The sequence below is a fragment of the Dipodomys merriami genome, unplaced genomic scaffold (genome assembly GCF_024711535.1).
Source record: "Dipodomys merriami isolate MVZ:Mamm:240054 unplaced genomic scaffold, mDipMer1.0.p SCAF_2, whole genome shotgun sequence".
In the NCBI taxonomy this organism is placed as follows: domain Eukaryota; kingdom Metazoa; phylum Chordata; class Mammalia; order Rodentia; family Heteromyidae; genus Dipodomys; species Dipodomys merriami.
Genome location: NW_027203381.1, coordinates 111,693,165 through 111,711,465, shown reverse-complemented (window position 1 = coordinate 111,711,465; position 18,301 = coordinate 111,693,165). Strand labels below are relative to the sequence as shown.

General features: G+C 38.3%; 1 protein-coding gene across 8 annotated transcripts in view; it reads left to right on the top strand.

Moving 5' to 3' along the window:
• Window positions 1-18,301, top strand: part of Grik1 (glutamate ionotropic receptor kainate type subunit 1) — a 338,127-nt gene that overhangs the window by 232,507 nt on the left and 87,319 nt on the right. For all 8 annotated transcript variants that reach the window (XM_070030540.1, XM_070030544.1, XM_070030546.1 and 5 more), the window contains exons 5-7: window positions 1,668-1,721; window positions 3,750-3,923; window positions 11,072-11,215. In XM_070030540.1, coding sequence (XP_069886641.1) covers window positions 1,668-1,721; window positions 3,750-3,923; window positions 11,072-11,215 — 372 coding nt within the window. The remainder of the gene's footprint in view (window positions 1-1,667; window positions 1,722-3,749; window positions 3,924-11,071; window positions 11,216-18,301) is intronic.

The following is an 18,301-nucleotide window of genomic DNA, read 5'->3' as shown; positions in this document are numbered from 1 at the left end:
TTTAATTGAGGCCCTAAAAACATGGCAACATCCATGTTTTCCAAAAGCAGTAACACCGCCATTTTACATTCTCCACTCCAAAACTCCAATTTGAGGATGGGCAGTTATGGGGTCTAGGGTGTACTGACTCAAGAACTTCTAGAAGAGGTTTCTCATGGATATCCAGAATTGACCCAAGTTAGAGGAAAAACACTGTGAAAATTTAATTTCTGAGTCTTTGTTTCTATGCAAAGATTTTTTTAAAGAGTATCAGCATAATTCTGTACTTAATATGTCCCCCAAAAGGTAAAACCATAGATTCAAGAGACTATTTGTAACTTTTTCTACTGCAGTCATACCATTTCTAGTATTCCAAAAGTGAATAAATTATATACATATTCTCAACCTATTTTATAGCCAATTCCTTTTACTTCTCTCACTTAAAAAGGAACACACACACACACACACACACACACACACACACACACACAGAATTTTTGGAACTATCAAGATGCCATATAGGTAACTGAGAATAAGTATTAAGAGACAGTGTGTACCTTGCTCATGTAACTGTGACCCCTCTGTACAGAATCTTTACAATAAAAAATATTTTTAAATTTTCTTTTAAAAAATCTATAAGATCACAGAAAATAAAGGACTTCAAAAGCAGAGAGAAAGAGAGAGAAAGAGAGAGAGAGAGAGAGAGAGAGAGAGAGAGAGAATGTGAAGGGTTGGGCATGGTGGCTCACAACCATAATCTCATGACTTGAGAGTCCAAAATAGGAAGCTCATGGATGGAAACCTACCAGGAGAAAACATCAGCAAGGCTCCATAGCAACAAACAAACTGGGTATGATGGTTCGCATCTATAATCCCAGCAACACAAGAGATGTAGATAGGAAATTTTGGTCTGAGACTAGCCTAGGCAAAAGCACAATACACTATATGAAATTAAAAACAAAAAGGGATGAGGTCATGATACAAGTGGTAGAGCATTTGTCTATTAAGTGTGAAGTATTAAGATCAAAGCTCAGTGCTGGAGAGAGAAGGAGAAAGGAGAGAACACACACACACACACACACACACACACACACACACACACACACACACAGAATGAAATAGATATGTGGAGAATTCCCTTCCTTCTTTTTATAAATTAATCCTCCCGATTCTAGCTATTTTTGTTGGGCAAGACTACAAAGGGGTGGAGAGAAGGTTTTCTGAGATACACTCCTTCACTAACGTCCATACCAGCATCGACATTTCAATATCTACTGAGTTCTTCCCAGAGAAGCCAAATGCCAAAGCTAGGAACAAAACAGTAAGTTATATTCTAAGCATGAGATGGATTATTCAGAAATCTAGGAGAGAGATGAAACCTGGTGTCATCATGGACAACTCCAAGGATAAGATTTGTTGAGCATAAACTATTTTTAAGCTGGATCAGGAAACCGATTCCTTTGATGTAAGTCAAACACAGTCTGATGTGATAAAATGGGATCGAGGTCAGTGCCCTTGTTCCACAGCAGCCTCTAATTGGCCTCAGATTTCTGATCTGCTGGGCTGGTGGCTATGTATATAAAAGCCCTCCAGTTCTATGCTCTTGAGTTTTTGCAGCCACAGTACTAATGATCTACCTCTTATTATAACTCTGCTTCTGATTTTCTCTCCTTATTTCTCTCTTGCAGATTTTGTTCATGGGTATGATGACTGAATACTACCACTACTTTTTCACAACTTTGGTAAGCACCTCAGATAGAAATGTATTCCACATAAAAAAAAGAAAGAAATGTATTCCACATGATAGGAACCATGTCCACATTTTACTTCAAAGCTAGTCCCCAACCCCACCATGTCAAAGACAGGATATTATCATGGAGATTTGTTTTACTTTCCTAAGAAACTTGTCCATCTATTAATGCTGAACAGTAGGTTTCTTTCTTTCTTTTTTTTTTTTTTTTGACTCGTGAGCATCAGTGCATTATCCAGAAAGGATAATATTCCATTAAATAGAAACAATCAAAGGAAAAACAATTCTAAAAGAAGCATTATGTACAATATCTCTATCCATTAGAATGTGCACTGAAGTGACATTCTTTGATATTATGTGGCTTTCTTGCTGGTACCCAAAGACATTGAGGTTAAGTCAAAGGTGTTAGATACCGACAGGTGTTAAGATACATTCCACATTCTGCATTTTGAACCACTAAGGAAATCATGGCATTAAGCTTTACATATCCAAAAGCAATTCTGACATCATAAATTCTAAAAGATGATGAGTTCATAGGAGAAAGATTTGATGCATTTAATACACCAAAATGATGTGAGAGTTCCATTCAACTAACTTCAGAAGTCACAACACACACACACACACACACACACACACACACACACACACACACACACACACACACACATTCATGCACTTTCTTCCACCCTATGTCAATACCCCACATGCTCCACTTTCTGAGGTAAGAAGAAAACACAGAATCACTCCTTCTATCCTAATCTATCCTTACCATCTAGTGAGCAAAATCTACCCCGAGTTCAAGTCCACAGTTTTATCAATAAAATCAATCAGTTAAACTTGTAAGTTGGGGAAATCAAAGAATTTGAAACATGGGCAGAGAAGTTGCTATACTTATACTACAACAGCAACAAATGATACTCCTGATTCAAGTACCCAAATAGCAGAGAGAAATACAAGGACCTCATGAGATGGTTTGAGGGTAGCTGTCTACTGAACTGGGGGTGGGGAAAAGAGGTACATGGTAGAAACCCCAAACGAAAGCTTCTGTGACCTTGCACCTCCACCTGCCTGCTATCCTCCAATTCCTTCTTAACAACAGTCAAGGAGGGGGGTCACAGGGACTGCTAAGTATCTCGCTGTGCTTACAAATACAGTACATCACCACGAACGTCTAGCCATTACTCAAGATGAGAAGGTCGTTGGTCTCAGAACTTTCTACCAGTCACAGATGTTTATACTCTGGAGGCTTGGTTTGGGGCAATTTGAGAGTGAACAATAGAACCCAGGAAGGCTGGTCTTCAGCAGAGGCTCTTGGAGATGAATCCATTACACATGTCTTATTTTTATCCACACCTCCCTCTCTTGCTTTTTTATCCCAATCGTGTATAGGGATCCCTTATGTATGAACGCGGAACATTCCTCATTCTACATTACACAGAATCTCCCATTGTAGAATAAACTAATTTTTAATGTGTTAAATGCACTCATGAGATTCAGTAGACATGGTAGAAGTTTCTGGGAAATACCCTTTAGCTTGAGCAACTTTCCCTTTACATATTGAATGTTCTAAAGAAATCACCTTTTCTAATCTTAGTAATTAAATGTGCTTATTTAAGCATTTTCCTTTGGTTCTATCTAAAATCAGCCCTACAGTTGCAGGGTTGTTGTTTTTAATCATTTTTACCCAGAAACATAAACATATATCTGTTAAAAAAAAAAAGTTACTCAAACCTATACTGCTAGCTACTTGGGAGGATGGCTTATTCAAAATGAGGAATTGGCTTGTTCAAATCCTTAATAGTAGAGAAAGAGAGAGTAAAAATGAAACCTACTTAGAGTGACTCAGATAGCATATGAATAAAAAAGATCAGTGTGAATTATTCTTTTATAGACACCATGTGAAAATGTTCACCTACTTCCTTCTCATTTTTTTGTTTTAATCTATTTAGCTCCCATTTGCATATGGAATGTTGAAAATGCTAACTCGTTTCTACTTTTTGTTATTTTTGATACTGCACAGGACTTGTTTGCTTTAGATCTGGAACTCTACAGGTACAGCGGCGTAAACATGACTGGCTTCAGGCTGCTTAACATCGACAACCCTCACGTGTCATCCATCATTGAGAAGTGGTCCATGGAGAGGCTGCAGGCCCCACCCAGACCCGAGACTGGGCTCCTGGATGGCATGATGACAGTGAGTAGTCATTTGAAGTCACGTGCGGGGATTCCTTTCCCGGCTGTGTTAAGGATCTTGCATGCCTCTTTACCAGGAGGAAATGGTGGGCTAACCTATGACTAGGAGAGGGGGGAGGAAGGAGGCTTATCAGGTGGTTTGGACAGGGTATACCTGGCTATGAGGAAAAGCTGTCATTTTTAGCTTTCTAACTCTCCTTGCCTCGAGTGAAGAAGTTGACAAGAGTAGCCACTCACCATCAGTTAAATGAAGACAAGGCAGGGGAAATGATTATCAGTGGGAATGAGGCCTGGGGAGGGGCAGAAAGATGAGGAACAATCTGCCCATGAATGTTATGCACCGTTATGAAGAACCACATGGCCTTTCCCACTTGCTGCAGTTCAGCAATTGGAAGCAGATGTGGAAAAATGCCAGATTTACATACAGACTGTGTGCTCGTGTTCTTCCTGTCCTGAAGACGTACAGACTCCCCTCTGCAGACACTGACAGTGCTTAGCGCTAGCCATATGCTGCTCTGGAAGCAGATACCAACTCTGTCTCCTTGCGAGGCAGAGATACTCTTCTGAACAGGAAAAAAAATGCAAACAGCCTCATCAGAGAGCTCCTCACTAGCATCGTTTGTCTCTAGTTGTCAGATGCATCCACCCTCACTTTATTTCTCTAATGAAGCTCCTTGGGTGATGAAGAAAATAACAGGAAATGATAACAGAAATGCTTTCTATGGAGGAGCAGTGGTACCTAAGGGGAAAGATTGGGGAAAGCGAGCAGGTAATAGCATTTTAAATTGGCATAGTATTTCATTCTCTGTCCCATCATCCAGAGACACGCTCTTGCTTTTAAGATGCAATTTACTGATAACTGAAAGGATATCATCTCACTGAGAAATGAACTGGTGATTTCGTTTTTTTTTTCCTTTTCACTGTGATGAACAAATGAAAAGGAGAAATAAATGAATGAGTTAAGTGGCTCTGGATGGTCCCATGTTCAGAGTCCCTGACTGGTTTGGTTTTTTTTTGCAAACCTGAAATAACTTTGACAACACACAGTGATCTGATAGACCATGATGGGGAGCATTTTGGAACAAATGAGCCTTGCAGTGATTTAAAGTGTTGCTTTGAATAAAAGCAAGTAGAGAATGTCCTGGGAAATACCAGATTTATAAATATATATATATAATACATATACACCTATATAGAGATATTATATTTATTATATTAAATATATAAATATAATATAAATAAAATATTCTATTTAATATAATAAATATAATATGTATTTCTATATCCTTAATGTATATATTTTATACTTTTATATTAAATGAGATATGCTTATTGTATACAATATATACATATTGCATATATATTCACACATACACATACACACATATGAGAAAAACATTATCTCTTTGCTGCCTGTCAAGATTTCTACCACAGGATGAGCCTCTACCCAAGCAGCCTTGGCACTTGACATGCCACAGATTGAAGCTGCTTTCACAGAGATTGTGTTGTCATGTCAAACATGAAATCCATATCACAGTATATTTTAATTTACAAAAAGGTGTCTGTGTTCAATTACACTGAGTTTATAGAATAGTTTGTCCGCATAGACAAGAGGACAATAGAACAAGGTAACACAACTGTGTGATTTAGACAGAGTGGGGCAGGGCACCTCTACCAGCTCAGCCTGCTTCTGTGTCATCGGAATTCTGCACTCCCTGGCGCTGTTGCCAATGGTCTCAGCGATGGCATCCTCATTGGGAAGCCCAAGGGCTAGAAGACACCCTGTTCAGTCCAGGGGCAGCCAGCCTAAGAGAAGGTTTTCAGGCTGACTTCTTGTTGCTGTTACAATGACTCTGAACTATGAAAGGATAAATAAGCACTTAACAGACCAGGAGAGGTGCTTCACCACAGTGCTGTAAATGCAGTGGATGATTTATGCCAGGTCAGGTCAACATTAGACAAGGGAAAGCAATAGTGCATAGCACTCACTGAAAATCAGATCCAAGCCATGCAGATATGCAGCTTCAAAACTGCTCTCCAACCAGTATTATTTTATCCAGACTCTTCAATGCATTTCAATCTTTTCTGTTTTACCTGGATATGACTAATTTAGGGGTGGAACCTGTATCATGGAGAGAGGTCAGAGGTTGACAATAAACAAGTCCAATAAATCCAGTATAGAGTTAAGTGAGCTCATCACACAGCCCAAGTCCAGATCCAGTGTTAAGACATTTAAGAGCAAACTCTTTCTTCTCTACCCTAAGGATAAAAAACTCCATCAGTCTCTTAGACACTGCACATCAAGCAGTTGTTGCCACAGCTGCCTAGAACCCACCATGATATCAGATGCTCAAATGCTACTTCACTAGAAAAGCATTCTACAAACTGATACGCATTATGGTAGCTTCCTCTCTGTTATTTTCTCTCTTCCCACATGCTTTATTTTTTTTTGCACAGACATTTTATTCTCCATTTATAAGTAGATTAGTTGTTTTGATTTGCTGTTCTAGACTATAAGCTTCATGAAGATATATATGTTATCTCTCTTTACTCGATCCCCAGCCTAAAAAAGCTGGCACATAAGTGATCCTCAATAAATATATATTTTAATAAAGACATTAAGCTGGGCACCAGTGGCTCATGCCTGTAATCCTAGCTACTGGGGAGGCTAAGATGTGAGGATCATGAAAAAAAAACCAGAAGTGGAGCTACAGTTCAAGTGGTAGAGCACTAACCATTGCACATAAATAGCTCAGGAACCGTGCTCAAACTATAAGTTTAAGCCCCAGGACTGGCAATAGATAAAGACATTAATGCATCAAATAAATATATGTTTAGCTTCCACTGAAAGTCAAATTGTTAGATGAAAAGTATCCATGTAGCCCTGAAATATTCTCATGAAAGTCCCTGTAAATAAGAAATATGCATGATTAATGAATATAGAAGTGATTCTAAAAATAATACAATTATTTAATACTTTTGTCCTAAGCTAACCACTGCCCAAATTGTAAGGAGAGAATTGTCTTCACCCTAATGGTATGCATAATCTCCCAAGAGAGTACCCCTGAACCCCCTCATGGTTATTTCATTCATGTGCCACATATATTTATAGATTTATAGACATGAGATACAAACATACAATATAGGAATTAGAAAATGCTTTAGAAAAAAATATGTGTTTTGACATCCCACATACTCATCTATTTTCTATGTTTTAATATTTTAGCTATTAAAATTTTCTTAGAACTTTATATACTAATAACTCCCTGAAGATTATGGTTATACATGTCAAAACATATCTAAATCTGAAAATAGAGAAGTCAGTCATGCCCAGGTTCGAAAACAATCTTGACTGAAAGACAGATTTAGTTAAAAGAATTGACTTTAAAAATAGAGCTAAATTGAATGAAGAAACTGTTACTGAATCATGATGGTTTGCTAAACCAGTAAAATTTACTGATAAAAGCATCTTTAGATTTAAAATAAATTATTTTATCACCTGGCACGTTAATTAACACGTCAGATGTTTCGAGTGGTTTTCTTTTCTTTTATTCTTGAAATCTACTTTGTTTCTTCTCACTGTGTTAAAATTATTCTTAGTACTTGAGCTGATTCAGTTTCTTGGCTTTTGTGGACAGACAACAGTAATGGACTGGCTCACTCTCAGATGAATTCTCCTCTGATTGTGGACCAAAATTGTGTATGATTCAATACTGCCCAGGAGTCCAAGAGACAGCAGAACATTGATTTGTCATTGGTTGCTCAAACACATCCACAGTATGAAGCTGTCTGCAGCTTTATCCTCTTTTTCTACATGAACCATTTCCTATAATCATAGTCCAGGGGGAAGACATCTTTGGATGACTACCTTGAGACTGCACTGCCCTGGACTAGTAGAAAAAGGAAGGTCTCAGGCAGTAGAAACCTGGCTCTGAGACCTGGCCATATCTCCTATCTTACTAAACAACCTATGTAAGTTGTGTGACGCCTTTCAGAGCCTGTTTGTTGGTCTGCAAATGTGTGTAATAATATTTTACAGTGGCATTCTGCTGACCAAATTAGATAACACGTGAAAAGCTTCTACAGCATGTACTTGGTACTTGCTATGTTGCCAATCCAAGGACAGAAATCATTCTAAATTAATCCTTACTCTGCCTTCTTTTCTCATTCATTTACGTCATTAGTTAGCTACAAAGGGCACATTTTTGTATTGTCTCAGTGGCTTCTTAGCTGGCCACTTGCATAACTTGTACGACGATGGATTCATCGAGGTGTGTTTTGTACAGTCTTCTTTGCTGGTTTTCCATTCTCCTTTTTGAAGGCTGATAAATATTTATTGATACTCAAATTATGTTTACCTCTCAGCCAAGCCCCAGTGGGCCTACTGGGATTGCTGCCCTAATTACTGAATTTCTAGATTCTAAGTAGTACCTTCTCCGCACCACCTTCCCCAACCTAGTTACTAATTCCACTCACTGTGGGTGCCTCTTCCTGTCTCCTGGGTGCTGAGGTGCTCAGGATGAGCAATGCCTCCATCACCACTTTTAGTTTTCTTGGTAATATCCACTTCCACAGACTTGTGATCTTCAGGTGGGGCCCCTGAAGACAAAATACCAGTCCTCTTACCTTTACCATCAGCCTCCTGCCGTGCCAAGTCTCAAAGGAGAATAAAACTAGCCAATTGGTAGTAAGGGTGGAATTCCTGTTAGTTCGCTACTACGGTTGAGAATTTAATAGGGGAATATGTTGACTAGCAATGATAGAGCAGTCACATGATTTCCCTTAGTCTCCAGCCCGTCTAGAAGCAAAACTGATTCAGCATGCTGAGGCCAGAGTCTCAGACCAATAAAAATAGACATTCACCATAGTCACACTGTTAACTGGAATAAATTCTATGGCCTGACTGAAGACCCCAGGTTTACAAAGACACATATAGGGGTTCCAAGGGCTTAAATGATTTCTCCCAGAAGCCAGCCAAGGGCCAGTTCTTCCTTTGGAATGTGTGGGAGTTAAGCACTTATATTTCCTGAGTTAAACTTCTAATTAAAATTGTTATGATAACCAAAACAGTATGTACTGGTGTGGGGGATAAGGAAGCCAGCTAGCTTTCTGTATGATTATTTCATGATTGTTTTTCTTAGGGGCACTGAGCAGTGAGATTTCATCCAGCTTTCAATATGTATAAAATGTGAACCAAAACACATTTGGAAGAATATTGGAAACCTAGGCCAATTTCTATTACATTACATATTACCAAAGATGACTGGAGAGTTCCTATTCAGTATACAGCCCTCCAGCGCAACACTGAAAAGAGATGCACTGGCTGTTTATTAGCACTATAAAATAGTTAAAATGAGCATTTTCCCATCTAACAGAACATCTTCTGTCAAGAAGTTTCATACTTTTAGAAGAACTGGTTTACTTCTGTGAATTTGTAAAGCTCTGATCACATGTACAGTTTTGAATCATTTTATTGCTCATACCAGTATGAAAGCAGCCTTGAGAAAGTCAAGTTCATTTCTTCACTAAGTTTCCAGACATTTCTAGAGATCCTTGGAATCTCATTCTACATTTCTGTACCAAACCAATCATTCAGTGAATGGATAAAGTTACTGTTCTGTATCCTCAGGGCTCTGCTTCTACAGATTCAGTCAAAATACTGCAGAAAAAAACTGCACCTGTAGCAAACACGTATAGACTTTTTTTTCTTGTGTTCTTTCCTGATAAACAATATAACATGTCAACACTTTACACTTCATTTATGTTGTATTAGATATTAGGTAATCCAGAAATGAGTTACCGTGAATTATCGAATTATTTAAATTACACACCAATACTAAGCCATCTTATATGAGAGATGTAAACATACTCATATTCTGATATCCAAAGGAGGTCTTAAAACCAACCAACTCCTCCCCCATGTAAACCAAGGAAAGACTACACAGACCAATGTGTTAAAAAAAAAAAAAAAAAAAGCAACTAGGAAAACCATGTAGTCACTTTCATTCTATAATCTGCACTGTCGGTTTCACTCTGCCCATTATCAGCTATATACATACAGCCCTTAGCAAATCAATATCCTGTCCGGGGGTCAGTTTTCCCTCATGGTGAAACAGTTTTATCTATGTGTTCTGCTGATGATTTTAAGCAGTTGTTGAGAATTTTAAATGAGCTAATCTATTTGAAGTTGGAATGAAAGCCCTCCGGTCAAATGTGAGAGTATTATGAGATTTTTATCCCCCCAAAGAAACCTACAGGGCTGTATATTTTATAAAATGCTGTGAGGATTATGTAAAAATTTGCAAATGAGAGGAAATTTATGAAGAAAGCAAAAGAAGCAATGTCCAGCCCCAAAGAAGACTAGTAACTTTCTCAAACAAGCATATTGTGATCCACTTGTCTTTTGCTCATCATCTCCCCCAAATCACCATTGAACTTGATTTCTGTATCCCCCACAACAAATAGAGAGAGAAGGGACCAAGTGTCCTTTCCTGGAAATCTCCTGGTTTTACTTTCAGGATTAAATGAGTCCCTAGGTAAATGACTAGAGGTAAGTGATGCGAATGATTTCAGATATTGCAATATTAGCATTAGTAGACCTTCTTGCTAAATGTAGATTGTCTTTACTCTTTCGCTGGTTGTGAGGTTTGAATCTAGGGCCTCCCACTTACCAAGCAGTGGCTCTACCACTTGAATCACGTGTCCCCAGTTTTTGTTAAGATTTTGAGTAGGATTTTTATGGGTTTTGCCTGAGGCCAACGCAGACCTCAATTCTCCCATCCATCCCTCACACATCATTTGGATGACTAGGAAGATACATCAAGCCAAGCTTACTTGTTGAGATTAAAGTCTCCCTCACCTTTTTCTCAGACTGCCTTCATACCACAGTGATCCTAATCTCTGCTTGCTGAGTAGTAACCAGGATTATAGGTGTGAGAAATGGACCCAGCAAATGAAAGGGGAAAGCAGTATGACTTGAGTTGACTGTGGAGTGTAAGGAGGAAAATAGCTATCGCTGCTCAGCTGAAAAAATAGGTGGTCTTTGAGATAAGGCAAAGGGGAAGGCTGGCAGCAGGCCCTGTGCTGATGGTAGCAAGGGAAGGAGAGTGTAGAGGGAATTGAAGATGTGCTCTACTTTTGATTTCACAGACAGAAGCAGCTCTGATGTACGACGCGGTCTACATGGTGGCCATTGCCTCCCATCGGGCCTCACAACTGACGGTCAGCTCCCTACAGTGCCACCGACACAAGCCATGGCGCCTCGGACCCAGATTTATGAACTTGATCAAAGAGGTACATGTTGCTTCCGCCTTGCCTGGCTCTCACTTGAGTTGAGCACAGCTGATTTGTCCTTTTTGGTGTGGGCTTCCCCTGTGGTAGCAACTAACAGGAGAAGTCATTGTCAATCAGTCTTCTCAGATCTCAGTGTTAGTATGTTTTCATGATCGTCATCTCCATCAGGAATTTTCTCATCCTTTGAGTTCCAAGAAGGTGCCAGATCATGACTGCAAGTATCCTTCATTCTGTGAAGTCGCTTGCCATTAGCACTGAGCTAACAGCTCAATGGAGTCTTATTCCAGGGTACATTAAGTCAACAGGATGTTGGAGAGACTCCCCACATTGTCAGGCCTTGATCCCAGTGGACTCCTAAGGCTTGGGCTAGTCAGAGCTGCACCAAGGACTTCTTTATCTTAATGGTACAGTGATTATTTTGACCTTTGCCAACTAGAGAGAAAAGTCTACTCCTATTCAACACCTGGTGAGCACACTGAAGGATCTTCTAGGTATTTGAGAGAGGGGAGTTCTTGGCTAGTGTCCCGGAACCCTGGACAGCTGTCCCCTTGTCCTGTTCTCTGAGGCAGGTTGAATAACCTGTTCTGATATCCTTGGATTATCTTCGACTCCAAAATAGACCTTAGGGCATTTTCAGTCTCCATAATGTGAAATAAAGTCTATGGAGCAGCCAAGCTCAGTTGACTATGCACTGTATTCTACGAAATGTTCTAGGATTTTCTCTGTAGGATACCTAGGTCTATATATTCGCAGTCTCATTTTCCCTCTCACTACTGGAGAAGAGTTTGGTGAGGAAAAGCCACAAGTGAGACACACAGGAGGGGAGATGGTATGAGAGAAGAATGCCTACCAGGTGCACTGGAAAGGTCTTCCTTTGAACTCTATTTCTCCCAGTTTCTTTATCATCTACAAATTCTCTTTCTACTGCTCAATTTATTAGCCATTGAATGATGACTCATCCACAAGGGTAAGGACAAAATAGGTAGCCTATGTAAGGATTAAGACTCAGGATTCAAGTCAAGTTTCCTTTCTAAGGTGGGACTAGGGTGCAATTTAAGGAAGTACCCACTCCCACGTGTGAACTCTGTACTTATGCAAAGCTGAAGAATTCTTCCTTAAATTTTTGTGTTTGTGTGTCTCCTACCTCATTGAAGCCTAAACCTGTTCTGCTTGGACTTAAATGTATGTTCCATTACTGCAATAAGCAATCTAATCAGAATGAGTTTACCTCTCTGTGTCTAAGGTTTTTCATCTGTAAAATGGGGCATAAAACCATCTACCTTGCAGCATTGTGTAGATAATGGATAAAGACAGTACTTGTGAAGAACCGTGCAGGAACATGGTAAGAATTTGAAAGTATTACCGAGTCTCTTACCTTAGGAATGCACCACTGTATGTGACAGCTCCACTCAGTTTACTGAGGATGGTGACAGGAATTGAAAATCAGCAGCAACAACAACAAAGAAATTACAAATTGGCATGAAATGAAATGCTCTGTCTGACAGCTACATAAATCTGACATACTGTGCCTAATAGAAAAACATCACATGGCTTCTTCTCCCCACAGCGATCATGGTTATGTCCTGAATCGCCATCCTGATTACCTTGATCTTTAACAAGAAAACAGTTGGTTCCCTTTCATCTCAAACTAGTGCAAAGAGAGGCAGAAGCTATGTGAAAGCTTTAGATCAAACACTGGGAGCACTCCAAGGACCTTTTTGCTTGTACTTAAGTTGCATAAGAGGGTGAAATTACCAGGCCACATTTGGACATGTTTAAGGAAATAATGAGTTCCAAGATGAGGGACTATGTTGAAAGCAAGAAAGCATTTTATATATATTTATTTACTCTGAAGAGCTAAATTCCACATTCTCAGACTCCACAGCTGGGGGGGCGGGGGGAGGAAGAATGTGAGGAGAATACATCAGAAATCTTTGTCACCATTGTTCTCATTCACTTTTGTCTCTGGAGTTACCATGCCGTCTGCTAGCTTTGGCTGGGTAAAGGAACTTAGTGAGAAGATGGAATGGTGGATGGTAGGGATAAAGAGGAACCACATTCCAGAGTGGCATGGGGGGAATTATGGCATGAACTAAAATATACCAAGGAGAAAATGCAGTTGTTGCTTTACCAAAGTACATATACCTCAACCAAACTTTCCACGTAGCAGCTTTTCTTGGAACTAAGGCACTCGGTTCCTGTAACTTCATGATACTTTCTTTTAGTGCTTCTCATATTCTAAAGGAGTTTTGGAATTGGGATCAGCACTAGTGTAAAGCAGCAAGTCAGCACATTGGATTTATGGGATGAAGATCAAATCTGTCACAGAAAATACAGCTGCAGAGCAGAGGTGGAAGCTTATGCATTCATCCCTGGTGACTGCCCTATGTTCAGAATCTAGAAGCCTTCCAGATGTGCCGTCTCCAACACATTGCTGCTCAGTGTTTGAGGCAGATTGGAAAGACTGGAGAGGGGGACTAAAGAATAATGGAAACATGATGGTATTTTGTAGTGTTAGATTTCTAGGCATTTGTGAGCAAAGGCATTTGCGTGGATTATTGATGTCTGCAAGGATTGTTGGAATTCCATTATGCACGTAATTTTTGTTGTGATTTTGCAGGCTGAACCCACCTGAGTTCTCTCTCACACAGGTTCGGTAATTGCTGTGCCCCTCAGCTACATTCTCAGTCCCTTAAGTAAGTTATGATAACTGGCCATCTCAAAGAAGAGCAGCCCCCTGCCAAACAAAAGTAGGAAATATGGCTTTTAATATCTACTAATATAAATTTGACTTGGTTCAGAAGTGAAACTTTATCAAGCCATAGGACAAAACTTACACCCTTTGGCAAGATCAAGAGTTTCTATACTGATTTCATTGCTAATCCCCTCTGCATCTCTCTTCTCTGTCCTTTCTTATGCACTTGTTGAACTTGCTCCCTGAATATGCCCCATAATCCTACTGAAGTCCCAGGCCTCTAATGCAAATGCTGTCTCTCTGTCACCTTTTGTGTCTCAACACAAGCACTGGCTTCTATCTGCTGACCCTGACTCATAATTGTAGGCCCCTTACCATCCTTTTAGCTATAATTAAACTGTCATAGGCATTTGCATGTCTAACTCAAGCTATAATTTTCCAGTCTCAATTCTCTTATTTTTGTACAATCCAGGGCACAGAATAAACACTCAATGACAAGTGAATTTAATTAGTAAATGAAGGAACAAAAAGATTGAAGAAGATCCATTAACCAACCCATAAGTAAGTGGAAGTGCTACAGGACATAGTCAATACCTGATATTATGTGCAGAAACCAGTCAGTAAAGCAGAAAGAATTCAGGAGCAAATCCAGTCTGTCCATGAACACCATAGATTGTGATGGGTTGTGAGTCTGAACTCTTATGAATATGACAACCTGTTTAGCTCAGGCACTGGATACAGGGTAAATTTCAGTTTATCATCGGTTGAATGTAATCATTTTGCTTATGTTTTTCTCATTTTCCTTTCCTATACAATTTCTAATCCATATGTGTATGTTCATTATATATTATATAGTACATACATAGTATATGTATTATATATTATATAGTACATACATAGTATATTAGTACATATCATATGTACTAATATATATATATATATATATATACATATAGACCACACATAAATATTACATACTATATACCACATATATAGAATAGGTAAAGCACAGCAAAACATGTTTTTCTTTTTTAAAATTATTCTCAAATAATTGTTAAAAAAAAGGAAGGGGACTTCAATTTAACATGTCCATGTATATGTACAACCCATTGGTCAGTTACCTCTTCCATCATTCTCTTCCCATATCTATCGCCTCCCAACCATCTCCTCAAGATACATAGCTCCATGTTCATCTATACACACTGAGAATCATGACCGACATTCCTTTCTACATTCATCGCGCCCCTTTCCTTTTAGTCTGATGTCCCTCAGCCAAGACATGATTTGGCTTCCTGACATTCATTTTGTCAAACTATCTGTTAATTGTTCAAAGAGTTTATACCATAGTGACATCTCCCTCCTGTGTATATCATACTACTGTCATTTTGGTCATATATGTATATATGCATGTATTATCATATATGTTTACAGTTTAGGTCTAACATCTACATATGAAATAACACATAAGTCCTTTGTCTTTCTAAACCCAGATTATTTCAAACAGTATACTTCCCCCCTCCCGGCCCCGTCAAGCTATTTATCTGCAAGTGACATACCATTATTCTATTATATGTATATATGTGTGTATCATATTACATATGTACATACCCATATATATGTATATATATCAGATACATACACACATATAGAGAGAGAACAAAGGAGATAATTAGAGATATCACATTTTCTTCAGTCATGGGTTCTGAGGCATCTGGGCTATTTCCACAACTGGGCTATTGTGCCTAGAACTGCAATAAATGTGAGTATACTGGTGCCTTTAATTTCTGGATACATGTCTAGAATGGTATTAATGGTTTTTAAGGAAGTTCTATTTAGAGTCCTTTGAGGAATCTCCATACAGACTTCCACAACTGTTGCACTAATTTAGATTCACACCAACAATTATATTATACTTCTCTTTTTTCTACCAGTATTTTTGTTCATATTCTTCAAGATGGCCATTATGACTGGAGTGAGATGGAATCTCTTTTTTTATTTATATTTCTATTATGACCAACAATGTTGAGACGTTTTTTGTATATTTATTGGCCTTATGTACTTCTTCTGAGAAGTATCTATTTGGCTCTTTGCTCATTTATTAACTTGGAGTGTTTTACTGTTTTGAGTTTCTTATATATTCTGGATATTAGACTCTTGTCAGATATATAGCTGATGAAGATCTCTCATTCTGTAGGCTGTTTTTTCGTTTATTGACTAAACCCTTTACTGCATTGATTTTCAGCTTGATACAATCCCAGTTGTCAATTCTCTCTCCTATTTTCTGAGCTGCTGAGCTCTATTCAGGAAGTCCCTATCTTGTGTTCTACATTCTAGTTCTAGTGTCACCCTACTCTTTCTTGTAGGAGTTTCAAGGTTTCAGGTCTTACATAGAGGTCTTTAGTCAACTTGGATCTAATATTAGATATTACTCACAAGGTGACAGACAGGGGATTATTCTAGCACCATTTGTTGAAGAGGCTATCTTTTACAATAAGTGTTTGGGGTTTTTTATTAAAAATCATATAGCTGTAGGTATGTGGGTATATTTATGTGTCTTCTAGCCTGTTCCAGTGGTATTCAAGTACTAACACCAAGCTATTTCAGATGCTATAGCTCTCTAGTATAGTTTTAAGTATGGAATTATATTGCCTCAAGCATTGCTTTTTTATGTGAAGGATTGCTTTGACTACTTAAGACTTTAGTTCTTTGATAGAAATTTTTATATTGATTTCTCTCTCAGTACAAAGAGTCATATGAAATTTTGATTGGGTTTGCATGGAATTAGTAAATGGCTTTTGACAATATGGCCATTTTCATAATATTAATCATTCCAATCTATGAACGTGAAAGATCGTTCTACCTTCTGGTATCTTTTCCTATTTATTTCCTCAGAGTTGTATAGTTTTCTTTGTGGAGCTTTTTCACGTCTACATGGTGGTAGATTTCTTTCATAGTATTTTTAATAGTAATTTGAATGAGATTGTTCTCTTATTTTCCCTCTATACCTGTTCATTGTTAATATACAGGAAAGCTAATGAATTTTGTGTGTTTTTAGATCTTGCCACTTTCCTAAAGAGGTTTATCAACCCTAGTCATTTTGGCATGGTATCTTTAGAGTCTATTGGTTAGAAATTGGATCACACTATCTGCAAATAGGGATAGTTTAACTCCTTCAGTCCCAATGTGTATGCTTTTTGTTTCTTTGTTCATACTGCTCTCTCTAGGAATTACAGTCCACTGTTTTCACTTTTATTTTTCTAAGAGCTTTTGATTAATTATTAGGGCACTATTTTGAGCTCTATTTTGTTGATTTAGACATGCATAACGCTAAGCTTTTCTCTTAGAAGTTATATTTCAAAGATTCTGGTAGTTTGTATTTTTATTTTCATCAGACTCTGAAAAGTTTGGGATATTCACTTTTATCTCTTTAGTGACCACTCATCTTTTGGCTGCTGCATTTTCCTGCTTTCTTTTATTTCTTGTATTTCTGTGTTGGGTTTTACTCATTTGAGGATACTTTGTAGTCTGATCATTCATTTCCATGAAGTCTTCCCACTGGGTTTTTGTGTGTATTATCACTAAATTGGGTGTTATCTGAGTTTATGAACCATTTCTCAGTGTTGGTGTGAAGGAATATTTCATTTCTAGTATTTTCTCTATTTTAAAACTTAGTAAAATATTTATATACAGTAGTATATAAATTTATATACAATAGTATACCATTGAGAGCTTTATTCACACAACCAGTCATGATATGTATATGTATTATAGGATGTTTCATATAGGTGCATAGGATTCGAATTAAATTGTTAAGAATTATTAATGGCAATGGAAGAGATATGGTGCTGGTGGCTTACACCTGTAAACCTAGCTACTCGGGAGGCTGAGATCTGAGGATTGTGTTTTGAAGCTAGCCCAGGGAAGGAAAGTCCATGAGACTCTTCAATAAACTACTCAGAAAAATCTACTTAGAAAAAAAAAAAGCCAGAAGTGGTGCTGTGGCTCAAAAGGCAAAGCACTTGCCTTGAGTAAAATGAAGCAGAGCTCAGGCCCTGAGTTCAAGCCCCAGGACCAGCACAACGGAAAACAAAAATAAAAGATAATTTGGGAGAAAGAGGGATAGGTGTCAGCAACTAATTTGCTTGGTGTGGTAATAAAATTCACTTGTGAGTAGCAGTTGTCATGTCAGGGGTGAGGGTAAGAAAGAGGGAAATGGATAGATTACTAGTGAAAGCAGTGAGAAAAAATTAAAAGAAAGGAAAAGAAAAAATCGAACATATAACCCAAACATATAAACCAACAAACAAAACAAAAACACAAACAAACACAAGTCAGTTTTCTATCTGTGGTGATAGCAATGATCCACACTTCCAGTATCTCATCCCGCTCTG